We start from the raw sequence: 27,971 nt of genomic DNA on the forward strand, positions 1-27,971 counted from the left end.
AAATTCAAGTTATTGATTACCTTACAGACAGACTTAAATAGACGTCGCAAAATCTAATCAGTATGATAATAGAGCTTGACGTTATAGATTATATAGCAAGCCCCCTTCTGTGCGAAAACGATAACAGAATACCACCTGCGACGTTGTTTTATCGACTATAAAATATTTTTCATTATAAATTATATATGGTAATAAATTATTTAAGTAGGTCCAACATGAAATCACTTTCAAAACATAATTTAAATATACACTCTATTATCACAATAGTAAGGTTGCATATAAAAAGTAAGCTCCAAAACGACCTGTCGCGTACCGTAACAAAATATACAAATTAAATTTATTTCTAAAAGCGACTAAAACTAGTATACAAGTTTTATTTGCGTTTGACACATTTTTAAGCACACGATAGCGTGTAAAAAGCATATAACAGTGCTGAGTGTTACTAGAGTCACATACTAGTAACGTGTTGGTCGATGATGATGGTAAACAATTTACAATCTGATTTGATCAAATCACACAATTTTTGTCAAAATTAGAACCTATTTAGTTGCACTGAAGGTTCTAAATCAGCGGACACAGTGAACTCTATTAATGTAAGTGTCTTATTACACTATCATACATATACGTTCTCTTATTACTTTAACAATTTATTAAACTAGATATAATAACTGAATTACAACATCAGTCAAAAGTTCTATAATATAAAGTGAATTGAAGTTGAAGTAGAGTTGAACAATTAAGTTAAAATATAATGTATGTCCATGTCAAATAAAGTATTTATTAATTTGTGAAAGTTTTTCGAACAGATTAATCCTGTTTGTAGGTTTAATTCATTGAAAATAATAAAGGAGGCTTTGATATTCATTCACAAACACATATTTCTCGAATTTTCTTTATAATAGTAGAAAATATTATTACAAATTATCGTATATATTCGATAGTGTAATAAAGACCTTAATATTATGAAGTTAGTAATTATTATTGCACTCAACTAGGACCATGACTTAACTCAGTTCCTAATCGACGCTAGAACTTAAACCAAAAGATTTGTAATCGATAAAAATCTTTATAATCGGTAATCATTCCGACTCTTCTTGAATCTTCGGCTTAATTATGTAACATCACCTCACTAACACTTGTCATGTGTGATAAATCTACTGTTTTGCGATTATGTCTGACTATTTTAACTGTTTTTAAACTTTTATGTTTCATACACATTATTTATATTGTTAACCGTGTCTTGACATGAATAATTTTAACGTTATTAAAGGTACTTATTTATTTATTTAACTTCAATGCACAAAATTAATGTACATATATGGCGGACTTTACTATCCGTCAACCATGAGTGGTGCAGCGAAAGATTGTTATGTATTTATCTCTCGCGACATTTCCACTAGGTTCCACTAGCCTTAGCCTCACCTTTAATCATCATATAATTATTCATGTTGAGACCTATATAACAATATAAATAATTTTAACAGAATTTTATAAAATCGCAAAACTATCCATTTAATCTATTACCATAGACAACTGTTACATAACTTAGCTGGTCTTAATAAAAGTACGTTTGAAAAGATGTGAATATTTTAAATCGATGAATCGATAAATTAAATCGATGTCGACTAATATGTGCGGTGTACTTACAGATTCGAATAGAGCACCATTCTTTCCGATGTTCCCTGATGGGGTGAGGCCGAGACCTCCGACCAGACCGGAGCACATGTCTGACATGATGTCTCCGTATAAATTGGGCATCACCTGAAATTATAAATACATAACAATTCTATTTTAATTCGTCATAGCTCAATACATCATCGTTACCCGGATTTCAAAGGAGAGTTCCGAACTGATCAATGATAAAAATCCACGTCAATTTATAGTTCCGTCAGAAACTCAGTAGTTTCTGTTAGTTTTAGTAGTTTCAGTTACTGAAAAACTACTACTACTAGTTAGACCTTGATCATTTTTTAAGGAACCATATGTAGTTCCATTTCCACATATCATTTCATATAAAACTTAAATTAAAATTCGTTCACGAGAGAAGAATTTCTTCGCATTCCATGGATTCACCGTGCGGGAGCCGGTTTGCTAAAAATTGCATTGCGTCCATTGCATAGTTTAAAAGATCTAAGGTCAGACGGCGGAAGTTGATTCTTTTTATACTATGTAACTACGACTCGTCCAGGTTTCGCCCGAATACTTCACAAATCTTTGAATTTCTCGGCTTGTTCTATAACATAACACACATGTATTGATACATATAAACCTTCCCACTGAATCACTCTATCTACTACTAGAGACTGCATTAAAATCCGTTGCATAACCTAAAAGATCTAAGTGAAAGATGTCGGAAGCGACTTCATTTTATACTATATAAAGAAGATATAATAAAATTTCCACAATATAACGAAAGGTTAAAAATATGTACTTTGATTCTAAAAAAAAGATTACATAAAAATATGATTAATAAGTAGCAACGACACGATAACATCCGACCCAGAAAAAAACCAATTTACTTAAAAGGTAATATAATTGTAAAAGGTTAATACAATTTGCTAACGTTAATTTGACCCACTTAAAAAAAGCAGGAATTTCTTAATTCTGCTGTATTTTTTTTATGTGCGTTACGCCAAAATTTTTCTATCTATCATTCCCATAAACCAATTTTGAGCAATCTCATGGAAGATTCTAGAAAAACACTAATGTAGACTTCGTCGTTCGTTTCCGTTGGCACCTCTGTCTACTTCAGCTGCCAATCAGCTAACTTTGTAAGAAGCATCTAATTTTTGATTGTAGGTTGCAATTAGGCAACAAAATTATAAGATATCTTAGTCTATGCGTGGTGACCCATGACAATATGATGTACGGATACCCGTAGTACATAAACAGGATATGGACAATGGTTACCGCCTAACATCAGGCAGGCCGTAAGCTTATTTGCCATTCGAATAATAATGTATGCCGTCAAGCTGTTGGCGACAGGCCTCTTTTATAATATATACTTATTTTGGTAAGAATTTTTTGTTTAATTTTTAATTTTTATATTTTTGATTTTCCATTAAGCTTGTGACAGTTTACTCTAAAAAGAGTCTGTAAAAGAGTTGGCGACAGAAATCTTTTTAAAGTATCTTTTGACACCTGATTTTTTATACAATTTATTATTTATATATTTTTGTTTTTCTATAAAGCTATGATGATGATGAAGCTTGTTACATATATATATATATACACTTCACTCCTAGAAAAGATTGGGAGTTATTTATTTTAGTGGTAATACTGACCAGTACGTCGAACTTGGACGGATCCTGGACCATGTTCAGGCAGACTGTGTCGAGGTACCTCTCCTCAAACTTGATGTCTGGATACTTGGTGGCCAGGTCGCGACAACACCGTAGGAACAGACCGTCGGACATACGCCTATGGAATACAAACAATATATATACATAGACTAACATGTTAGCATTTTTGTTGCTAATGGAATGGTGCCCCGCCTGCGCTAACGGTTTTCGTTGGCGGGGCACCAGTTGAGAATGATAAGATAAACACGAGGTCAGGTCAGTTAGACCATAAAATCTGGAGGGAGGAAACTAATTTCTGAGCATTTTTTACTAATGGAATGGTGCCCCGCCAGCGCAACCCGTTAGCGCGTTAGTGGAGGATAAGATAAACACGAGGTCAGGTCAGTTAGACCATAAAATCTGGAGGGAATAGACTAATTTCTGAGCATTTTTTACTAATGGAATGGCGCCCCGCCTGCGCTAACGGGTTGCGCTGGCGGGGCACCAGTGCAGGATAAGATAAACACGAGGTCAGGTCAGTTCGACCATAAAATCTCGAGGGAGGAGACTAATTTCTGAGCATTTTTTACTAATGGAATGGCGCCTCGCCTGCGCTAACGGGTTGCGCTGGCGGGGCACCAGTGGAGGATAAGATAAACACGAGGTCAGGTCAGTTCGACCATAAAATCTCGAGGGAGGAGACTAATTTCTGAGCATTTTTTTACTAATGGAATGGTGCCCCGCCTGCGCTAACGGGTTACGCTGGCGGGGCACCAGTGGTGGATAAGATAAATACGAGGTCAGGTCAGTTAGACCATAAATAACGACTAATTAAATTTGGGGGCAGGGCATTGTTAGTACTGTGGACTAATAACCCCATAGCTAGCAATATCAGGTTAATCTCCACGCGGTTCCTCCTGGAAACCATTATGATAAATTCCTGGTGAAGTTACCGGTTTGGGTTAACCGACTTGACCTTATAATCATTTTATCATCCTCCACTGGTGCCCCGCCAGCGTATACCCTTAGCGAAGGCGAGTGCACCAATCCATTATCACCCTTAAAAAAGGTAATTAAATCTATCTACTACAGTTTCTTAGATCTTGAAATTTTTCATTTTAGACTACCATGACCATTTAATGTAAGATACTCAAGATATTTATATTCATTTATGATTATAGGTAGTTCGTACAAACACGTATCAAGATAACACGATGTAAGAAACAGTAATTCACAAACAATTTAGCAGCAATAAACGCTTGTCATGTGACAACGGAGCTCGCACTCAACCGTTAAGTGTCACCTGCCATACATCAATTTAATAGGTTTCATAAAACTACTGTATAAATATGTATATATATTCACTGGTCGACAAGAATTTTTAGTTTCTGTCGGTCCGTCCACGCTATTTGGTATAGGCGATGTTACGCCCTATATGAGGAATAGATACTCACATAATGTTAGCCTTGTGGACAGCGGTGACCTTCTTCCTCTTGTTGTCTCTGGCGAACTGGAAGGCGAACTCGGCGACCCGCTTGCTGGCTTCCTCTGTGATCAGTTTAATTGACTGCACTACTCCATCTACGATCTCGTGCTCTATACCAGAGTACTCTCCCTCTGTGTTCTCGCGGATCGTTACCACATCTACGTTATCGTATAGTGTTTTAATACTGAAAATTAAAATACCAGATTAGAATAGAAAATTCTTGTATATATATTTTTTATTGCACAGATAATACATTATTTTTTTATTATATCACTTTTTAAAATCACTAGTATCCTGACGACTTAGGCGTAATGCCGGTTAGTCAGGGAGAGAAACACCTCAATGCCTACAATATTCACAATTATCTATCTCTTATTTGTTTTTATAATAATATAAACACTTTCGCTCCAAAACTCCCGCTGCCTACGTTCAATTATCCGTCATCCACTTGTCAATGTCACATAGATTACTTTGGCTCTGGCCTCTGACGTTCCGTTTCAGGTTACATGATTATTGACTTTACCATTTTTAATTAATGGTGCGTCACACGATAGTTAACATACGATGGTGACAAACAAGCATACGGCCCATCTGATGGTAAATGGTTACCGTAGCCTATGGACGCCTGAAACACTAGGGGTGTCACGTGCGCGTTGCAGAGAGGATCCGTTAATTTAGAGACAATGTGAGGTGGACTTATCCCTAGAAGAGATTTCTTCCAGTCAACCCAAAATTGTGGCATAGGTGGTACTGAGAGGATAACAATAATTGGTGCTATAAAAAGTATGTCAAAAAATGCGAATTACAAATTGTACAATTTACACATTTACAAAGTAACTAGCTGTCCCTGTTTAAAATAAAAAAAAAAAATAGGGGTGGACTACCCCTAACATTTAGGGGGATGAAAAATAGATGTTGGCCGATTCTCAGACCTACTCAATACGCTCACAAAATTTCATGAGAATCGGTCAAGCCGTTTCGGAGGAGTATGGGAATGAAAACTGTGACAAGAGAATTTTATATATAAGATATAAATAAATACTAACATAAATAGTTATAAATACAAATAATGTAAATAATAGTTATATAAATAAGAATATGTTATACAATTCATTATTTTAATAAAATAAAATCCATGTATTTATATGAGTTGTCTAGTACCCATAACACAAGCTTTAGCTAGCTTAATTTGGGTCTAGATAGATGGCTCTGTGTGAATTGTCCTGAGATTTAAGATTTAGTTTAATAACAACAACTATTCTAATGCTTTAGGTAAATAGTGTGAGTCAAGACGGAACCGCAAGTAGATAGTTAATATTACATTTTTTTGTTATTTTTCCACAAATTGACCTTGTTATAAAGTTATCTGACCACGTAGAGATAACAGCAATTACAATTAACCTATCGACCGACACCAGGAAAATTGTTGGCAAGTACACGTGTTTTATTACTACCGGGAATAATAAGGACCACTGTCTTTATACCACTATAGTAGATGTTAATAATAAGATTTTTATTAATATTATAAATGCGAAAGTATGTGAGAATAGATGAAGTCTGTTATTCCTTCACGCAAAAATTACTAAACGGATTTTGATGAAACTTTACAGAAATATAGCTTATATATCAGAATAACATATAGGCTACTAGCTGTGCCCGCGACTTCGGCCGCGTGTTATAGTGACCTTGACCAGATATAAAAAAAATATTTCATAATCTAACCCAAAAATGGAAAAGAGAAAAGATTCCTCGTTATAGTTCCAAAAATGACGATTTTCTATACAAACTTTCATCCCCTATTTTTTACCCCCTTAAGGGTAACTATTTTACAAACTTAGTCATATTTATTTATATTTAATGAACAACCTAAAAAATAAGTTGATAATGACGATACTTCCATAGAACCCTTCATCTCCCCTTTCAACCCCTTACAACCCTTTATTCGCATTAAAAAGTATGTCCTTTCTCAGAGTCTAGACTATCTGTGTACCAAATTTCACTTAAATCGATTTGGTAGTTTTGGCGTGAAATCGAGACAGACAGACAGAGTTACTTTCGCATTTATAATATCAAAGTAAGGAATAGTAAGGATCAATTTATTGCGGATGAAACCTCGGGCACAGCTAGCGTATAATACATGCGTGTTATAGTATAACAAGCCGAGAAATTCAAACATTTTTAATGCATCCGTGTGAAGCCGGGACGAGAAACATTGTATAAGACAATGACCATGTAACGTTACCATTTCTTCATCAGACATGGCTGTCATAAAACTAAATGGAATTTAAATTGTATACCTATATGAATATGTCATACCTGAGTTATCAGAACTAGACAGACATACCCACGTCGACGCGACACCTACTTCAATGTCTCCGTATTACATTATTAAACAGATAAGATAACCGTTACATGTACCATATAGTATGACATTGATAATGTAATACTACAGATACAAAATATACCTATAGAAACAGCCGACGCGTAACGAGAAGACGTCAATGAATTGTCTGCAGATAAATGTGTAAAAACAAATGTATATTGAATAAAAATAATAATATCAATCAACCCAACCCATTTTTATACAATATATGTAACACAAACAGATACCCGCGACTTTGTTTGCTTTTTTTGATATGAAAACCCACGTCCGTATTAGAGTTACAGTCTTTTTTTTTGTTTTATAACTTAGGGGACAAACGAGCATGCGGCTCACCTGATGGTAAGTGATTACCGCCGCCCATGAGCACCCGCAACACCAGGGTAACTGCAAGTACGTTGTCGGCCTTTTAAGGGGGTCTTCCTATGTGATGGGTTGAAAAAATCGATTTTTTTTTTTCATAAATTGCTCCCTTAACATGTCTAGAATACGGTAGTAAAGCGATTTTAGAAAATTCGAAGTCGTTTTAAAGATACAGCAGGTAAAAGAAAGAGCGGTTCGGAGCGGTGAGTTGGCAGTTAGAGACCGGGCCTATTGTGTACCGTCGGCTTTATACCTGGCCTCCCTTTTATTAATATATTTGTTTATACAAGTTTAGACACGTTTCTACAGACTTAAACAGAAATTTCTATTGTTATAATATTTTACCGAAGTTATTTTAGTCTTGGTTGAACTTCGAAGAGAGCAACAGCTACAAATTATTTTTTTTCATAATGAGTGGACGGAAAGGAAGTACGAGTGGAAATGTTCATCCTGGTCGTAGTAAAAAAAGAAAGTTTAGTGGAAACCGTTTTACCCACCAAAAATGGCGTAAGGCTGAAGCTAATAATGAACTGGACCAATTTCATCACGATAAACCACCTCTAATTCCGCAAGTCCAAGAAGCTATCAAACCGGTTTTCGAAGATTTATCGAAAGACGAATTATTAATTCGTTGTTTAGGAGCAGAGACACAAAACAATAACGAATCTTTGAATTCTTTGATTTGGACTTTCGCTCCTAAACATCTTCATTCTGGTCCCAAAGTTGTTGAAATTGCTAGCTACTTAGCAGTTATTATCTTTAATGAAGGTTTTCAAGGTATTTTAAAAGTTATGTCGATTATGGGATGCCCTGTTGGTCGTGAAGCCCAAGCGTATGTTGAGAAACGGGATGAAAAGCGAATCTTACGCTCTGAGCGGCGCGTAAGTGATGTCGTTAAACAAGCCAGGATTGACTCAAGAGCTGAACAATCTGCTTTAAAAGAGTTTCACGAGGAAGAGGAAGGAATACTCTATGGACCAGGCATCGCCGATTGAGAGTAAGTTGATATTTTAATAGTTTTTAACGGACTTGAAACTTTAAACGCGTTTTTCTCAAAACTGTGTTTTTCAAACTTTCCTCCATTGTATCTCAGAAACGGCTGGACCGAATTACTTGAAATTTACAGGGCACACTCAATATATGTAAACGCATGGAATGAACTATTATCAATCGAAAATTTTCAAAACTTCGATTTTTTTATAAAAAAAAAAAAAAAAAAAACGCCTAATTTGCAACTTTTATTTCAAATGTCTATCAAAAATACAATTTTTTTTATATTCATTTGATTATAGGTCATTCCGTGCTTTTAAAAGCCTACAATTTAATTTGTAGGCTTTTAAAAGCACGGAATGACGCGTTTTTCACGCCGTTTTTTTTTCAGATAAGCCGATCAGCCGGAATCGTGGAGGAAGTGGGAGCTCTTTTTTTCGAGGCGGGGGTGTTCTGTGAGCGCTGTAACTCTAGTTTGACTGAATATTTTTAGCTGAAATTTTATATTTATACTGTCCAAATATGTGTTAATAAATGATAAAAAACTTGAAGCTCTAAATATTTACTGGTCGTAGAAAAAAAATCCTAAAATATCCCTAAAAAACAGACCGTCACATAGGAAGACCCCCTTAAAAAGGAATAAGCTCTTTTCTTGAAGGTTTCAATATCGTATCGGTTCGGAAATACCATTGCTGGAAGGTGATTCCAAAACGTGGTTGTGCGAGGCAAAAAGTTTCTAGAAAACCGTACTGTGGAAGACCGCCATTCATCCAGATGATCAGGATGGTATTTCAGTTTCTGGCGGGTGGTACGGTGGTGAAACTCAGCAGCTGGTATTAATCCGAACAATTCCTCAGAACACTCCCCGTGATATATGCGGTAGAAAATGCACAGAGATGCAATATCACGCCGCAAAGCCAATGGGTCGAGTCTGTCACATAGACGTTGATTACCAATGATTGACATGACTATTGACATGAGAAGTATCATTAGTTGTTAACGCTACGCTAACGCTAACAAACAATCAGAACTAATAGATTTGATGTGAAGACAGATAGTATGAAAGGGAAGGGGGTTGTCTAATAAAACTAAGGAAATCGCGAGTAATAGTTGAATAATAAAACGAATTAAAGAATCTGTTCAGTAACTCTTTATATTCCTGTAAATCTGTTTCAGTGTTTCGGAATACGTAATCCCTTCGTAAAAGAAAAAAAGTTTCTACACCATAACGGGGTTCATGCACTGAGCTTTATTATTATACTAGCTAAGCCCGCGGTTAAACTCGCATGAGGGAGGAAGGGAATTGTTTGTAATGTGGACTCATGACCCCATTACTAGCAATGCACCATATCAGGTTGACCCCCACGCGGTTCCCTGGAAATCATCGTGATAAATTCCTAGTGAATTTGTCACGATGAGCTAACTGACCTGACCTCATGCTCATCTTATCATCCTCCACTGGTGCCCCGCCAGCGTAAACCGTTAGCGCAGGCACCCGCCTGAGGCACACCATTCCGTTATCGTCCATAAAAAAAAACCCGCATGAAATTTTTAGTCTATATTATATTCTGATGTGTTGATTCTGATTTTATCAAAATCCGTTTTTGCGTAAGAGTAACAAAAATACATCCATCCAGATGGATGATTGGATGGTTGATAACCATCCGTACTTACAAACTTTCCCATTTATAATATTGGTAAGAAGGCAAGATTATTAACATATAAAATGTACACGAAGGCTTAAATAAAATTACAAAAATTAAAAAAATATCTATAAACAACAAAATATTAACAAGTTCAAGGGCTTCACAGCTACAAAATGATTTGATAATTGAAATTCCTAACACAAAATCAAGTTTCAGTTTTTTTTTAATATACAGGCCCAGAACCTACTTACTATACATGTTTAGAGGCGACGGTAACCACTTTTCGTCATGTGAATGGACAGTGTTGAATATTGCAATTACATAATAATATAAGTACATTAATATATCGAATATCCAAGAATGTTCTAGACCAGTTATCGTTTTGTATTACCTAGAAATTATTATCAAAACAAAACATTGTAATCAATGCAACATAGATTTAGATTGAATCCTAATAAATCAATAGATAAACTGTGACAGCGAGAGATAAAACAATACTGAGAATTAATATTATTAAGGATATTTCCATATGAGAATATTTGTTTTTGAAATTCATCTAATAATTGAGACAAAGGATTGACGCGTACGATTTACTAAGACTAGTAGTCGCAAATTAGTCGGAATTCGACAATAATTAATATAAAATTCAGGAAGGGCATATCCTATACCAGCCTCCAAGCATCTTGCTTAGTAATATTTCGTTTGAAGGGAGAAAATCATCTCATGTCATCATCAAGACGCATGACATCTTAGTCTTCCAGATAGACAAATCGGTTCAGTAGTTTCGAAGCCTATTGTTCGTAAAACAAAACAGTAAAAATCATTCCTCCTAATATTTGCATAGATTTTAATAAATAAATTTTATATCATTGGTTTAATTTGATTCAAATGACGTAATCCCAAGTTTACAATCAATCAGTAGCTTTTGTTTCAAACCAAATAGTAACGTATGGTTTTCATTTTCATATAATTGTGCTTACGTCATACATACATATATCTGTATCATGTGATTCATGAATTACATGCTGTGACGTTGAAAAAGCTATTTACAGAAGCATTATTCGTAATTCTAGATATATACATTCTTTTTATTATTATTTTATTTTCAATCATTTCTACCGAGGTAGATTTTTCGTGTCTCTTCTCATGAACCTCTTACCTATTTCTGCCGCTTAATATCGAAGCTGTATTTACGTTTAAAGGTGGCATATGGTAGAGAAATTATAAGGGATATACTTATGTTACATCATTATGTTAAGTCTTGAATAATAATATCAATCAACCCAACCCATTTTTATACAATATATGTAACACAAACAGTTACTCGCGTCTTTATTTGTTTTTTGAGATGAAATACCACGTCCGTATTAGAGTTACAGTCTTTTTTTTTTATATAACACAGGGGACAAACGAGCATGCGGCTGGTGATTCCATAATGTGGTTGCGCGAGGCAAAAAGTTTCTAGAAAACCGCACTGTGGAAGACCGCCATTCATCCAGATGATCAGGATGGTATTTCAGTTTCTGGCGGGTGGTACGGTGGTGAAACTCAGCAGCTGGTATTAATCCGAACAATTCCTCAGAACACTCCCCGTGATATATGCGGTAGACAATGCATGTCTCTTCTCATGAACCTCTTACCTATTTCTGCCGCTTAATATCGAAGCTGTATTTACGTTTAAAGATGGCATATGGTAGTGAAATTATAACGGATATACTTATGTTACATCATTATGTTAAGTCCGTACGATCCGGTACGATTAGCGCATTTTTAAAGACGGGGCGTAACAACAACTATCCAACAGTCTTTTATACATAAAATGATTCTCTTCTTTTATTTTTACTTTCTCTACCTACCCGAAGGTAGTCTGGAAGAGATTAGAGAGAAGAGCTGAGTCTTTGAACGTAAGTAAGGTGTGTAAGTATACACCACATCCTGAGGAGATAAAACCCATTGCTCCTAAAAATATCCTTCAATTATTATATATATTCTTTATTGCACAGATAATAAAAAGATATTATAATTTAGAGACAATGTGAGCAAAGGTGGACTTATCCCTAGAAGAGATCTCTTCCAGTCAACCTAAAACAGTGGGATATGTGGTACTGAGTGGGTAATAATTGGTGCAAACAAAAAAAAAATGTCAAAGGATAGATACTAAATAAATTTCAAAGAACAAATTGTATAATCTAAAACAAAAGTAAAATACATAAATACGAATATACATAAATATATATAGTAATACAAAAATATAGGAATAAACATACATATCATATAATACATAAATATATTCATCATAATAAACAAATAAATAATGATAAAAGTAATCATTCAATGGCAGATAGGTAGTATGATTTTAATCTTTTCTTGAAGGAACTAACAGACGGGCTCTGCTGAATACGTAACGGAAGTCCATTCCACAATTGAGCAGCACGAAAGGAAAAGGAGTTACCCATGAATTGCGACTTACAACTTGGAAGCTTAAGTGCCCTTGAGTGACGACAAAGGCGTTTGGGTCTCGAGGGAGGTGGTAACAATTGGAATCGGGAACGAAGGTAGCAAGGGGAATTGGGATCATTAAGAATATTAAATAACATGGTCAGGATATGCATATTAAGTCGTTGACGGATTGGGAGCCACTTTAACCGAGCGCGGAATTCGGAAACATGATCATATTTGCGCAAATTGAAAATGAATCTTATTGCTAAATTTTGTAAGCGCTCTAGTTTATTAAGGAGCTCCTCAGTCACGTCTAAGAAGCAGACGTCGGCATAGTCTAAAATGGGAAGTAAAATAGATTGTGCGAGCATAATTTTGGTACCGAAAGGAAGAAAAAATTGGAGACGTTTAAGAGAGTGATATGAAAAGTGTGTCCGTCTACTAATATCATTTATATGAGAAGTCCATGACATTGTGCTGTCCAAAATTATACCCAAGTTTTTTACCCTATCCGCATATTCTATCTGAACACCCTCATAAACAAGTGGAGGTACTACAGACCAATTCACCTTACACCTTAGTCTGCTACTACCAATTATCATAGCTTGAGATTTAGACGGATTAACAATGAGGCCAAACGAACTGGCCCACGATTGAATAGCCAAGAGATCACAATTTAAAGCAGCAATTGTTTGTGTCACCTCTAACAATGAGCAGTGACGATACAATTGCAAGTCATCCGCATACAGATGGAAGGGAGAAGTAATGGCTCGAGAAATATTGTTGATAAACACAGAAAAAAGTAATGGAGAGAGTACACCGCCTTGAGGTACACCAGCAGTTAAAGTAATCCAGTCAGAGGAACCCTCATTAATCTTAATACATTGCTGGCGACCGAAAAGAAAAGAGGAGAACCATTCTATAACAGAACTAGAGATATTAACGGCACGGAGGGTACCAAGGAGAATGTCATAATCGACAGAATTGAACGCACTGCTAAAATCTAATAAAATAATAGCAGTCAATTTAGTGTCATCCATAGCCTGTCGTATATCCTCGGTAATATTGAGGAGTGCCCCGGTAGTGCTGTGGGAGGGACGGAAGCCTGACTGGAACGGACATAACAGATTATGGGTGGAAAGGAATTTGTATAGCTGATTGTGGACAATTGATTCGAGAACTTTGGATAGTAATGGAAGAATGGATATGGGGCGAAATTGGGAGAAGCATTTTGGATTGGTGGATTTAGGAAGCGGAATGACAAAAGCCTTTTTCCACTGTGATGGAAAGACACTGTGCACAAGTGAAAAATTAATAATGTGAGTGAGCACAGGCAAAATGTCCTCCAACACAGGAATGATCATATTGAGACTAATGTTGTCACTACCAATGGCTTTAGTGGAAAGGGAATGAATGCACTTCCTAACAGCATTTGCGGTGACGGCACTGAAAATAAATGGAGGGCAATCGGGTGGGGCAAGATTCGAAAGAAATGAGAGTGAATTAGCTTTGGTCAGACTACTGAGAGTAATAGGAGAAGAAGAAAAGTGCTTATTTAACGCATTGAGATCCAAATCACTCTGACAAGATTCAGAGGACTTGCCAACACCCAGCGATTGGAGAAATTTCCATACTTGAACCTGATTAAGGTTTAATATAGTAGAATGAATATATCGGCGTTTAGCATCCCTACACATTCTGTTGCAGATGTTGCGGAGCTTTTTGTAAATATCGAAGTTAACTTGTGATCTCTCGTGCTTGTATCGACTTTTAGCCCTGTCACGTTTGGCCATACATCTCCTAATAATGGGAGTAAGCCAAGGCGCAGGAGCATGTTTAACACGGACAGGACGAATCGGTGCGTGTTTATCATAAATTCTCAGCAGTTCTCTGTTTAGTATCTCAATCATTGTGTCAATATTATTAGCAAGATATACAGCAGACCAGTCTACACTCTTCATATCCTCTCCCAAACGCTCAAGATCCATATGCCGAAAATCGCGAAGAAAGTGAACCTTACCCTTATTCTTTGGTGGACGTACCTCATACGATAGATAAATTAGATCGTGTTGAGAAAAAGGAGAACTCATTTGTCCATGAGATACCGTCAAGTTAGGGTGTGATACCATTATCAAGTCAATAAGGGAAGGCTTACTATTATGAAAATAATGGGTAGGATTAAGCATGGGTAAAATCTGGAGGTTGAGGGCGGATGTTAAACCAATAAGTTTTCCCGACCTATAGTCACTTTTCAATAGACAAGTATTTAGATCCCCCATAACAATCACATGATCAAAACGGGGGACCAAGGCTTCAAGAGCATTTTCCAAGGTATTGAAATAATCAATTTTGTTATTTGGACTGTATAGAACACCCAGTAACAATTTTTTGTGATGGACATTAATGGAAATAAATAAATATTCGAGAGAAGTAGAAGGTTGAGGTTGCGATACACAGACCAATTCAGCTGAAATATGGCTTCTAAGATAAATCGCCACTCCCCCGCCGCCAGAAGTGGTACGATCATTTCGATATAGTTTGTAACCCGGGATAGAGCAACAGGTAGAAGGAAGAGATGGTTTAAGCCAGGTCTCTGAGACTAAAATACCGTCGACTATGCCGGCGCTAAATGACATGAGAAGGTCGGTATGATGTGCTAATAAGCTCTGTGCATTTATATGCACAAGGGAAAGTAATTTGGAATGATCAGCAAAAACAGTCCGTAGTTTAATATCAAGAGGGTCACAATCGGTAAGAGAGGAATTAAGACTCGATGCAGACTCAAAATCATCAGAAGAGGAACAAGATAAATAATCATCGTATACAGCCATAAATGAAATACTAAATAAATAATAATAAAATATTGAATATATAAATATATATAATATATAGATGTATCTATATACCAAAATTAAATCTAAGATAAAATAAAATCCACAGGCACTACACTGACTGCTTAGGTTGACTAACGAGCTCATTACACTTACTTAAAAATACAAGAAAACAGTATTGATATAATAGAGAAATGAACCTATTAGCACTAAAGTTATACACAAAAAAAAAATATATATATTTAACCTATAATTAATCCAATTATAATAAAGTAAATGCAGACAACTAAAAAAAAACAGTAACAATATACATAGTAATTAGTGGCTACTTGAAAAAACGAAACGCAAAACTGCTGTTAATGTGACAATGACAAGATGACATTTCTGTCATTCTGTAGTCGGTAATTAAAAAAATGACACTAAAGTTAAAGTGACATATGACAGTGTTTAATTGTGTAGTGTAATACAAATATCCACTTAAATTAAGATGGCAAATTAAAAACTAATAAAAAAAAAAAAAACAAGAACACATTCGTGTACCCTGAATAAATGACCGAAGTGAAAATAAACCGACAAAATTAAAGTGGTCACATACTTAAGTGTTCTTAGGATGCTGTGAAATGAGTGATTTTAACTCAGCCATGGATGTAATTTTCTTGCGTTCTTTGTTAGGGAGAAGAATGACTATGTTACCATCTGCAGACCAGCATTTCTTCATCCCGAAATAATTTCGTGCCGCAACAAAAACGCACTGCCTAGGTTTTGTGAGGAACTCAGAAATAGATATTTTGGAGCCCTTTAAAGTAGTTTTAGCCTTCCATATCTCGGAACGGAATGGCACAGAAGTAAACCGCACAAGAATTGGCCTAGTAGATTCCTTCTTGGCCCCCAGTCTGTGGCATGATTCAATAGCAACAGAGCTTACAACATTCAACTTCATTTTATTCGTAACCACCTCCATTAACTTCTTAGTGGTATCTTCTCCAGAAATTTCTTCAATACCGTGAAACAGTAAAACCTTTCTTCGGGAGTGAGTGTCTATACGATCTAACCCAAGTTGTAACATCTCCACCTGGGACTTGAGTAAACCGAAACATTTCCATATAAATGCCTTAAATGAAGAATAATCGGCGGATAACCCTTTCACGGTGGTACCTGAAGATGTTGAGGCCTGTTGCTGCACGCCTTTTTCAAATTCCTCCATTCGGCTGCTAAATAAAGATGATAGTTCGTCCATGTTTTTCAGAAGTTGCTCAGCTGTGATGTCCATTATAAAGTAAGTGATAAAAACTTGTTAGAGAGAGAGTATCAGGAGTCAACCAGGTGCAGGTTAGATTAAATTTATTTCATAGAATGAATTATAAATATAAATAAAATAAAAAAGAGGAGCACAAAAATTTATGACTATTCGTTTTAATGTCTACCCACTTATTCTTGTCCCTTACGGGTCTAGGCAGCGAACTTTGAAAAAGGGCGAGCACAATAGATCTATACAGGTCGCAGTATTACAGGTTATAGCACCTGACAATAGCCCAAACTAGATGGGAAAGGTGATTTTTAGTAATGTGGACTGATCATCTCATTGCTAGCAATGTACCATGGCAGGTTGACCTCCACGCGGTTCCCCCTGGAAACCATCGTGATAAATTCTTGGTGAATTTGTCACGATGGGCTAACTGACCTGACGTCATGCTCACCTTATCATCCTCCACTGGTGCCCCGCCAGCGTTAACCGTTAGCACAAGAGGGTGCACATTTCATTATCATCCATAACAAATAGCCCAAACTCCCAAATAAAAAATAAAATATGGAGACCATCACCAGCGAGGCCTTCACGTAGGTACATATTCGCACTAGCTTCGCACGAGTGTACATGTATTAGGTACATAAACCTTCGTCTTGAATCACTCTATCTATTAAAAAATCGTTTCAAAATCCATTGCGTAGTTTTAAAGATTTAAGCATACAAAGGGACGGACAGACAGCGACTGTGTTTTATACTATGTACTGATAATATTAAAAAGGAGGATAATGTTGTAAAATATTTTTTCTGTTCGGATTACGAACACTGATTATACTATTTGCTTTTGACAAAATTGCAATAGCATAGGCCGGTGGTCACTGTATGCTCATAAATTTGATCTATATTATTGTAAAAATGAATCTATATTATTGTAAACATGTACAACTATATTTGAGAAGAATACGAGCCGAGTTTCTTGTTTGTTCTTCTCATCTCGAAAGCATTCCGAACTGACGGTACATTTTACACGTCATACATCTGTAATAGACGTTCATGAATAAAGATATTTTAGTTCAATTTGACTGATTAAAATACTCCGTACTTCCGTTGAGAACGGGGTTATATTATATTTACACAAATGTAATAAGTGTTTACTCGATTCTTAGACAAAATGCCTACAATGGTACGTGTAACAGTTATATAATTAAGTACTTTAGAAGTTAGTGATACGTCGCTAATTTATTATAATAATATAAATTGTGTAAATACATTGAAATTGTTATATTTTAACCGACTGTCAAAGAAAGGAGAATAACGTTGTAAAATCTATACATATAAATAAAATTGGAGTGTCTGTTTGTAATATTGAAATAACCGTTTTTTACTACATGCATATGAATATAAATAAACATACACGAAAATAACATTTTTGCAATTTTTGTCCGTCTGTCGGTCTGTTTGTTCCAGCTAATCTCTGAAATGGCTGGACCGATTTTGACGGGACTTTTTTTGGCAGTAGAAAATAAAGTTAAATTCCACGCGGACGAACTTGCGGGAACAGCTAGTATTTTAATAAATCAGTCAAATTGAACTAAAATATCTTTATTCTTGAACGTCTATTACAGATTTATGACGTGTAAAATGTACCGTCAGTTCGGAATGCTTTCGAGATGAGAACTAACAAGAAACTCGGCTCGTATTTTTCTCAAATATAGTTGTACATGTTTACAATAATACAGATTCATTATTAAATTCAAATTTATGAGAATACAGTGACCACCGGCCTATGCTATTGCAATTTTGTCAAAAGCAAATACATAGTATAATCAGTGTTCGTAATCCGAACAGAGCAAATATTTTACAACATTATCCTCCTTTTTATTATTAACATTACATAGTATAACAGACAGTATAGTAGACAGTCGCTGTCGCTGTCTGTCCGTCCCTATGTATGCTTAAATCTTTAAAACTACGCAACGGATTTTGAAACGGTTTTTTTAATAGATACAATGATTCAAGACGAAGGTTTATATACATATATACATAATACATGTACACCCGTGCGAAGCCAGGGCGAATAGCTAGTATTTTATATAAGGAAAACTGCACCCAAATCAGCTACGCCGTTTATGAGATTAGCAAGCACAAACGGACAAACAAACAGTAAAATATCCTAAAAATAATTGTTTTTGGTTTTATTACGTTGCTTGTAATAAATAAAATAAAATTGAGGTGTCCGTTTGTATTTTCAGATTAACAGTTATTCACTAAATTTATATGAAAGTATATACTGTACTTACATCAAATTAATAATTTAAAAATTGATCTCCGTCTGTCTATTCATGCTAATCTCTGAGGCGGCTGGACCGATTTCGATGGAACTTTCACTCGCTGATAGCCAATGTTATAAGGAGTAACTTGGGCTACTATTTTAGAAATTTTATTGATTTTAAATAGAAAATAGTTAAATTTCAAACGAACGGGTAACAGCTAGTAATAAATCAAATTCTTGCTCTATCTAACAGTAGTAGAAGCATATTATGTAGGCTTCGGAGGTCTAGCGATATAGGACCGATTATCTTCCAATGGTCGCGAGTTCTATTCCTCGCACGGTACAAACATTTGTCAGTTTAAGTCTGGGTATTTATATTATATTACGTATGTATTTATAAAAAATATATAACTAAGCATTTATATCAGTTGTCTAGTAGTACCCACAATACAAGCTCTGTTTACCGTGGAACTAGATGGCGCTGTATTAATTGTTCAGTTATTTATTTTTAACATATAGTTCATTGTACTATAAGGTCAGGGACATATTTGTATCCGGCGATCCGTCTGTACAATCATGTATACGTTTGCTATCTATAAATAGGTATACAGTATCGAATCCATCACTCGGCTTATATTCGTTGTATTGTATGACGCAGATTTACTATCTACCTGATAAAGTCGTAAGGAAACTGACGTGAAGTGTAGAGAGATAACACATACAGACAAACCCACTTATTAATATATCTATACTAATATTACACAGCTCGACGATTAAATAGAAAAATGATTTTCTTCAAAATTAGAATTGCCTTATATTATAGAAGTCAAGCCATCTTAATCATTATTTAAATACTTTTAAAATGTTATATAATACTTCTGTGTAAATTTAATACTTTAAAGGTAAAAATAATTTAAATAAATTTAAAAAAAACTTTAATTGCTTGTCTTGTAAAAAAATTTACATTTTGAATACTGCCATTTTTCTATTTAACCGACAAGAGAGTTTAGTTAGAGAGAGAGCTAGAGTTTGTTTGTTTCAACGCGCTAACCTCAGGAACAACTGCTGCAATCGTTCCCCAGTCCAATTCAAACGGAGATCGAAATTACGACGGCCTGAGCCGAGACTTGCCCTCAGACTAAAGAGTTCTTCTCATCTCGAAATCATTCCTAATTGACGGTAGATTTGACATATCATAAGAGTATGTAATATACCTACATGAATAAAGATATTTTGAATTGAATACAAGCGAAATAAATTCGCAATGCGTATTTCGAAAGTAATCGTAGTAAATAGGTAACAGGTAAAGTAATATGCACTAACATAATGTACTCTACTGGCCTATGGCCTTATGTACCAGACTGCATTATTGTGCAAGGACGATGGCATTATGCATAATAGTTAGGGTTGAAACCGCTACGAATATCATTTGTATTTTTATAATATACTAGCTGTGCTCGTGGTTTTACCCGCGTGAAATTTATAGCCTATGTTATCCTGATGTATAAGTGATATTACAGTAAAGTTTCATCAAAATCAGTTTAATAGTTTTTGCGTGAAAGAGTAACAAATATCCATCCGTACACTAAACTTTCGCGTTTATAATATTAAATAAGATGATAAAAATAATAAAATTATTATTATCCTATAGTACACATATATCTGTATAAATAAATAATCCTGGATAATTAACACAGCGCCATCTAGTCCCACGGTGTATATCTTATATATAAAATTCTCGTGTCATAGTTTTCGTTCCCATACTCCTCCGAAACGGCTTGACCGATTCTCATGAAATTTTGTGAGCGTATTGAGTAGGTCTGAGAATGGGCCAACATCTATTTTTCATCCCCCTAAATGTTAGGGGTAGTCGTCCCCTAATTTTTTTTATTTTAAGGCAAAACAACGTTTGCCGGGACAGCTAGTATACATATATATATCTTTCAGTAGCAGAATCGAACACAAACTTATTGGTTATTTAACGAACTGTACGTTGAACTGAATCAAGTTATTAAACTGAAATTTACTAAAGATTTCTATTCCAATACAAAAAAGCAGACGAAGTCGCAAGAAATGGTGTTAATCTATAAATAATACAAACCAAGTACTTTTAGTCACATTAAAAAAAAAATTAAAACAATAGCTATAGAGTGGCAACCCTATCATTGCTAATTAATACTCTTATAGTCTTGCTCAGTATACATAATATGACACATATATACTTGTGTAATAAGATAGCGTTAAACTAATTATGTAACTTACTTTTTTTCCTCATTCATCCACAATTATATCAGTTAGGGTTCTTTCATTTATTTTTAACTTTTCTCTTTTCTGTATAATGCAAATAAATCTTTATTCTATGTATCTATCTTTTTTAAATAATGAAACAGGCAAAGATCCTTAGACTGTACAGCCTAGTTTAGTTTTTATTATGTAACTTACTTTGGCTGTCATAATGAGCTTCTCTTAGTACAATTCATTCTAATATTATAAATTAAAATAGTGTCTGTCTATCCATCTGTTTGTTACCTTTTCATAAATAAAGGGCTCTAGTGATATTAATAAAATATGATATGAAAGTAAATAGTATTATGTGGAGAAACAAAAGTCTATCCGTTAACACAAAAAAAAGAATCAAGATATCTTCATGTACAATTCATCTGAATTGTATTTTATTTTGAGCTCCTTTTTCCACATTCTGGCTCTTATTTGGGCCGCATTCTTATTGGGGTGAAACAGGTTGTAAATGTTAGTACAAACAAAGTCATGGGTAACAAACAGTATAAAATATTTCTAAAGTAATTTAAATACATATATATATATAGCAACAATTACTATTCTAACAACAAAATGACACACAAAAGACATGTAGTATGACAGAAAAAAGATGGGCTGATGATATTAGTCCACCTGTGCCCACATCATATATAATTAAGTTGTCTACTCTGTTTAAAAGTCCAATAAAGAATTATATATATTTTTGTATTTGGCTGCAAAAATTGTTATGTGGAATAAAGCTATAATAATAATAAAAATAAAGTAACAGTTACAACATTACATAACAGATAGATAAAAAAACTTACCCATCTAAACTCTTGCAGGGCCTCACATTAGCGTATAGGTCAAATTCTTTCCTAAGTGCCAAGTTTAATGACCTGTACCCTTTGCCAACTGGTGTCATTAATGGACCCTTAAGTCCAATCTTGTTAGTGTTCACTGAGTCTATAGCCTTCTGCGGTATACCGAATTTGCCATCTGGTCCCTAAAATGACAATTTCATTTAAAGTAAATACAATAAAATAAAACAGAACAGAACATAATTTATTCAAATAGAAATAATCTTTATTCAAATAAACTTAATATAAACACTTTTGAATAGTCAAGTTTTTTTATTCTACCACTTATTCGGAATGTAGATTCATCACAAGAAGAATAAGCAAGAAACTTAAACCTTAAATTAAGTATAATCTACCACTCATTCTGAAAGCTGTTCCATCACAAGAGTAAGGAGCAAGTAATTTGCATGTTGCTCTTTTAAATAATCATTGTAACTTTACAAATGACTTCTCTGAATCTGGCCTTTACAGCTTTACCTAATGATAGAAGACGAGTGCAGATGGCACCCCAAACTCATAATAATAATAACTTAACTTTATTGGCCAATACAAAACTTTTACATTTAATACACATTATGGCGCACACTAGACATGCAAGTCTGTTTCGAGTGGTTCAGAGGATATCATTAGACAGAATTGATATGTTAGGTGCTCGGCTGACTTAATGGAGTGACCGATGAAATGGTTGAAGGCCTACTCCTGTCTGAAGAGAATGAGTGTTCTCATGGGCATTATGAGATAGTGTGAAGTTCATATATATAAGTGCTGTTCATATAATGGCAGTTCAGATGGGCTGTTTGTTTGTTTGTCATTCTAATAACATAAAAAAAAGTGCTGTGTGAGTTATCCAGAGTAGTTTATTGTTGCAATATTTAATTAGATAAATTATTGGACAATAAAATTAAAATTTATAAATGAAGATTTTATTGCAGAAAGTCTTTAAGTACTTTAAGTGCCAGCAAAATGCTGGCTAAAAGTCTAGTCTAGATGTTAAATGTTTAAAAAACATGGGGTTATAATAAATTGATGATTTTCCTTTTTTTTTAATGAATTCATAATTTACATATATTATGTAAATTATTTGTAATTTACTTTCATGATCATGGAAAAGTGGAATAAAAAAATATAGAGTATATCATGAAATTAACATAAAACTAGGCTACTCACTCTAACAGCTGTGACGTCCACCTCATCCCATTCAATAGGCACTTTGGCTGCTTCAAATATTTTTTGCACGGCCACCGTGATCTCTGGTCCAATACCGTGACCAGGGATCAACGTCACCCTCCGTACACCTGTGCTGTAGGCCGCGGAGCCCGCCCGACCGGCCGGAACCTGCCCGAAACACCAAAAAACTCAATCTTCTCCAAGATGATGTGGACGAAGAACTTACAAAAAATGTTTCCTAACCTCATTTTTCCCGCCCCTAACTACTTCAGCGCCAACCCCTGATGACGGCGCTAGCCACCTCGACAGTCCTTCAAACAGTTTACTCTCACGAAAAGGCTTCAAAAGCTCTTTTATGTAATTCTTCGACATAACTATAGTAAGTCTATTTTTGGATGGCAGGAATAATGAAGTGAGTACTTTTAACACTACAATAATGTAAATCACATGCAACAAGGGCAAAATCTAGTTAATACATAACACTAGATCACGAACTTACAATTTTTCTGATTATTCTTGAAGCCATTCTTTTAATTTTTGTAATAAGATGAACGACCGATTATCTATCTCCGCGGGCGGTGAACAGCGGAGGGGGAGGAAGCTACTGGCGCCACAACCACGCATGACCGGATATAGTCATCAAGGACATTTAAAATTTTATGTAAATAGTCCATTAACAGAATTGCAAGAAATTAATAAGTACTGATTATATTATTTATATATTATTTGTGTTTCGTAGCAATATTTTCATTTTATAATTGTTTTTGAAAAATATAAAAGAGAACATTATAAAATATATTTTTTTCTACTTGGCAATAATATGTCTTAATGTCATAAAGAAAAGATTTTTATTGGCTGTATTAATTGACAGAACTTCTTATTGGTTTACAATTTTGCGCTTTTATTTTTTAGTAAGTTTAGCTTGCCATTGCTAATAATATTGTAAATTCATGAAAAATTTTCCAATACAAGTTTTCAGAATAAATCAATAAACTTAAAATCATGCAATAATTTGTAGTCATATTAGCATTCGCATTACTTTATCCATATGTTTTTCGTACTTTCGTTTTAATAAACTTGCAGTTGTCAACTTGATAATAAATGACATTGACGGCTAAATTGGACATTTCATAAGAATACCTACTAAAATTTATCATCATAAATAAAACAAATTAATTATATTATAATAAATAAAAGCCCAATATTTCTTTAAATCAAACAAAAAAAGACATGAAAATAGTATCCTAAAAGAATGAACTAATGTTTGTCATTATGTTGTATCTGTTCAAAATTTAGTGTTTTGTCTCAATATCGATATCTTGTACCATGGATCAACCACTTTCATTGAAGTTAGCTTCTATGAGCCTTATATCACAACGTAAATTAGAGAGTATCCTGGCTTTGTGCGGTGACAAGAAGGATCTCATAATAGATCCCATTCTCATTAAACCATTGGAGAGGATATGTGGCGTTGGTTGGCTAAGGTAAATTTTAACACATTAATGGGGAGGAGATTTTTAAATATAACAGGGATTAGTGATCTATCGCATATTCCACCTTAGGTTAACTTCCAGGGGATCTGGAAACCATCACGTTTAAATACTGATAAATTCCTCAGGATGACCTAGGTACAAGTAATCAATTTAATTCCTAATTAAATACTCTTATTGAGCTAACTGATCTGATTTCGTGATCCTTCATTGGTGCCCTGGTGCGCCATCATCCATACAAGAAAAACTCATTAAAAGAATGAGGGTGTATTGGTCTAGTGGTTTATTATTCGAAATTAGGTGAATGCATGTTTAAATTTGGCTCCATAAAAAAATTTTGTTAGTTTGTATTTCTGACACTCTCATATGATAAAAGTAGTTATAGTAAATCAAATTTAATATGAGAAATAGTAGTAGGCTTCTATATATATTAGGTACTAGCTGTGCCCATGGTGTCACCCTAACTTACAAACTTTTGCATGTGTAATAAGAGTGTTATTAAGATTAGGATTTAATGATCATTCGATAGTGCTTATTAAATCATCATTACATAGTATAAAACAAAGTCGCTGTGACTGTCTGTCCGTCCTTATGTATGTCCTTAAATGTTTAAAATTACGGAAATGATTATGAAGCAGTTTCTTTTAATAGATAGTGTGATTCAAGAGGAAAGTTTATATGTACAATATATTTACACCCGGGCAAAGCCGGGGCGAGTAGCTAGTAATCAACAATATATACATTTTTTATTTAATCAATTATATTATTTTTGTCTTATAGCTGCTAAGAATATTCATTAAAGTAGACTTTAATAATGTTTATACAATTGTAATTATTGTTTTGCTCTTTGTTTCATTGCAGGCAACATGGAATTGACAAGATTTACAAAATGGACCCTCAGTTGGGGCCAACGGCTAACATAAACAAAGTCTATTTCATACCAGCCAGCGTCCAGAAATACAAATGTGTTTTAGACCATATCTCATCGCTAATAAGTCAGAATGCCTCGTTAGCAGATTTGGGATGTTTCCACATAATAATTGTACCAAAATTTATTTGTTCTTATGACTCCATACTTGAGAGCCGTGGCTTATATGGCATTGTCAAGTTACATTCTTTTTCATGGGAGCTAATGGCACTAGATGAGCAACTTATGAGTCTGGAGTTGCCATTTTTGTATAAGCAATTGTTTGTTGAACAAAACCACTCATTATTATCTAGTGTTGCCATGTCAATATGGAGTTTATTTCATGTTATTGGTAAACCAAAGATATTATTCTCTGTGGGTAAGCTTTCAGCCAGTGTATTAGATATATTAGAAGTTTATAATGAGACATATGCAAGAGATTTTTTAAACAATAATAGTTCTCAAGAAATAGGGGCATTAATATTGATTGATAGGAATCAGGATTATCAATCAAGTTTACTCACACCAGCCACATATAGTGGCTTACTGAGTGAGCTCTTCAATATTAACTGTGGACATTTAGATCTCAATGTTAAGGAAACAATACAGAAAAAAGGTAAAATGGATTTTGGTTTTAAGGATGAAGATGTTGCCTCTAAGAATGCAGTAATGACATTAGATAGTTCTATAGACAACCTCTATGGAGAGATAAAACATAGACATTTCTCTGAAGTTCTAAGTGTGCTGAGTTCGAAAGCAAAGCTATTGAAGAATGAAGATATTAAAGCGTTAGGTATTCAAGAAATGAAGCATTATGTCACAACAAAGTTACAACAAGTTGCATTATTCAAACAAAATCTAGTCAACCATGTATTAGCTTGTGAAACTATAATATCAGATATGAGTCAAAAATTTGAAAATCTAAAATTTACAGAAACTGATATGTTGAATAATAGAAATAAAAAAGCTAACTTCACATTTGTTGATGAGAATTTTGGCACTGATATTCATATATACAATAGCCTGAGACTAATGTGTCTTCTCAGTTTGACTCAGGGCTTATCTTACGATGAATACAACTCTCTTGTTAGCAAATATTTGATGGCTTTTGGATATAAGTATCTCTATGTGTTCAACAATTTAGTTAACGCTGGCTTGTTGGTTCAACCTTCTAGTCCAAAACTGTCACTAAGTATTTCAAATTTAAGTGATAGATTACCGAAATGGCAAAGTGGCTTTCAAGTGGCTGCTAATAAATTGAAACAACTACCATCTCAACCAGATAAAGTTAACAAGTCATCACCGAGCTATGTCTTTAATGGTGGTTATGTTCCACTCACAGCAGTTCTATGTAATACAATTTTAACATCGGAGTCTCTAGCTGAGGTGTTCACTAAATTATCAGCTTTATCAGATCTGAGAGTAGGGGGAGATATTCTTGAGAAATTCAGTAATGGAATGGAGACATTGAATCAGAAACTATCGGACTTAAAGTTGCAAAGTGACTTAGAGTTTGGGTGTAAAGATGCTAAAGGCTTGTCGAAGTTGATGAAGAATGACCCAAATATTGGTAATGTTTTTCCATTGAAGCCTAAAAGTGTATTTATTTATGTTATTGGGGGTGTGAATTATGCTGAAATAGCAGCCTGTGATCTGGTACAGATTTCAACAGGCAGTAAAATATATATTGCAAGTGACTGTGTCGCGAGTGGCAGAGATTTGTTAGTAGCAAGTACTTGAATGTGATATAGTATTAAGATTTTTGTAACATAATTTCAGACTTTTATTGGTAGATTTTTTAAAGAGTTGTCCGCATACATATTTCTGCTGAGGATTAACCTCCGGAATGGCAATACATAATTCGTTACGGGCGTCAGATTGTCATGTAATTTTTATGCATATAGGCTATGGTTATGGCCATATATTTTGATTCAGGTGGGTTGCCTGCTTATATGCCATTGCAGTTAAATGCTATATCATTAAAGTGATCTTAAATATTATTTAAAGATGAAACATAATATTAACAAAACAAAATTACCTGTTGAGTGTTCATTTCAACTGAAGTAGCAGCCGAACTGTAGGGATAATGATAAAAAATATGACGTACGCAATAGGCCAAAAGGTCCTAAATGAAAGAAAAATAGTGTAAAATACATTTTGCCTGGATTGTTCTAAAATTTTTAAACAAACATAGTAATTTGATTGAAAAACATTACAAATAAAGGGTTTTAATTTAAAAAAGTCTAGAAAGATATTGCATTATATTTTAATAAGATATTATATTATATACTCTGATCATATTATAGAAAAAATATTTATTAATTTGGAAATAAGATTTTATATATTTTTCTCAGATGTTT

The 27,971-nt window shown here is 34.5% G+C and overlaps 2 protein-coding genes across 4 annotated transcripts in view; one reads left to right on the forward strand and one right to left on the reverse strand.

The window, feature by feature from the left end:
* Window positions 1–23,828, reverse strand: part of LOC131854929 (probable isocitrate dehydrogenase [NAD] subunit alpha, mitochondrial) — a 33,240-nt gene extending 9,412 nt beyond the window's left edge. Inside the window, exons 1-6 of one of the 3 annotated variants that reach the window (XM_059206112.1) lie at window positions 23,714–23,823; window positions 23,215–23,382; window positions 22,015–22,193; window positions 4,736–4,951; window positions 3,285–3,420; window positions 1,648–1,761 (exon numbers count right to left, since the gene is read on the reverse strand). In XM_059206112.1, the coding sequence (XP_059062095.1) occupies window positions 1,648–1,761; window positions 3,285–3,420; window positions 4,736–4,951; window positions 22,015–22,193; window positions 23,215–23,382; window positions 23,714–23,740 (840 nt within the window). In that variant the 5' untranslated portion in view covers window positions 23,741–23,823. Of the gene's footprint in view, window positions 1–1,647; window positions 1,762–3,284; window positions 3,421–4,735; window positions 4,952–22,014; window positions 22,194–23,214; window positions 23,383–23,457; window positions 23,651–23,713 lie in introns of those variants that run through there. The other 2 variants (XM_059206114.1, XM_059206113.1) reach the window with 2 other exon arrangements.
* A 535-nt stretch (window positions 23,829–24,363) lies between these two features.
* On the forward strand, window positions 24,364–27,464 carry LOC131854899 (vacuolar protein sorting-associated protein 33B). The gene is made up of 2 exons (XM_059206082.1): window positions 24,364–24,698; window positions 25,566–27,464. The coding sequence occupies exons 1-2, from the start codon at window positions 24,541–24,543 to the stop codon at window positions 27,349–27,351; spliced, it is 1,944 nt and encodes a 647-aa protein (XP_059062065.1). The 5' UTR covers window positions 24,364–24,540; the 3' UTR covers window positions 27,352–27,464.
* The last annotated feature ends 507 nt before the right edge of the window (window positions 27,465–27,971 follow it).

Source organism: Achroia grisella, unplaced genomic scaffold, assembly GCF_030625045.1.
Source record: "Achroia grisella isolate CSIRO2021 unplaced genomic scaffold, CSIRO_AGI_Agris_v1 utg1248, whole genome shotgun sequence".
Taxonomy (NCBI): domain Eukaryota; kingdom Metazoa; phylum Arthropoda; class Insecta; order Lepidoptera; family Pyralidae; genus Achroia; species Achroia grisella.

What these genes read in the sequence shown, in the direction of transcription:
- LOC131854899 (XM_059206082.1), top strand. Translation starts at nt 24,541, where the DNA reads ATGGATCAACCACTTTCATTGAAGTTAGCTTCTATGAGCCTTATATCA. An exon ending in TGTGGCGTTGGTTGGCTAAG is followed by an intron (nt 24,699 to 25,565) that starts GTAAATTTTAAC and finishes GTTTCATTGCAG; the next exon opens with GCAACATGGAATTGACAAGA.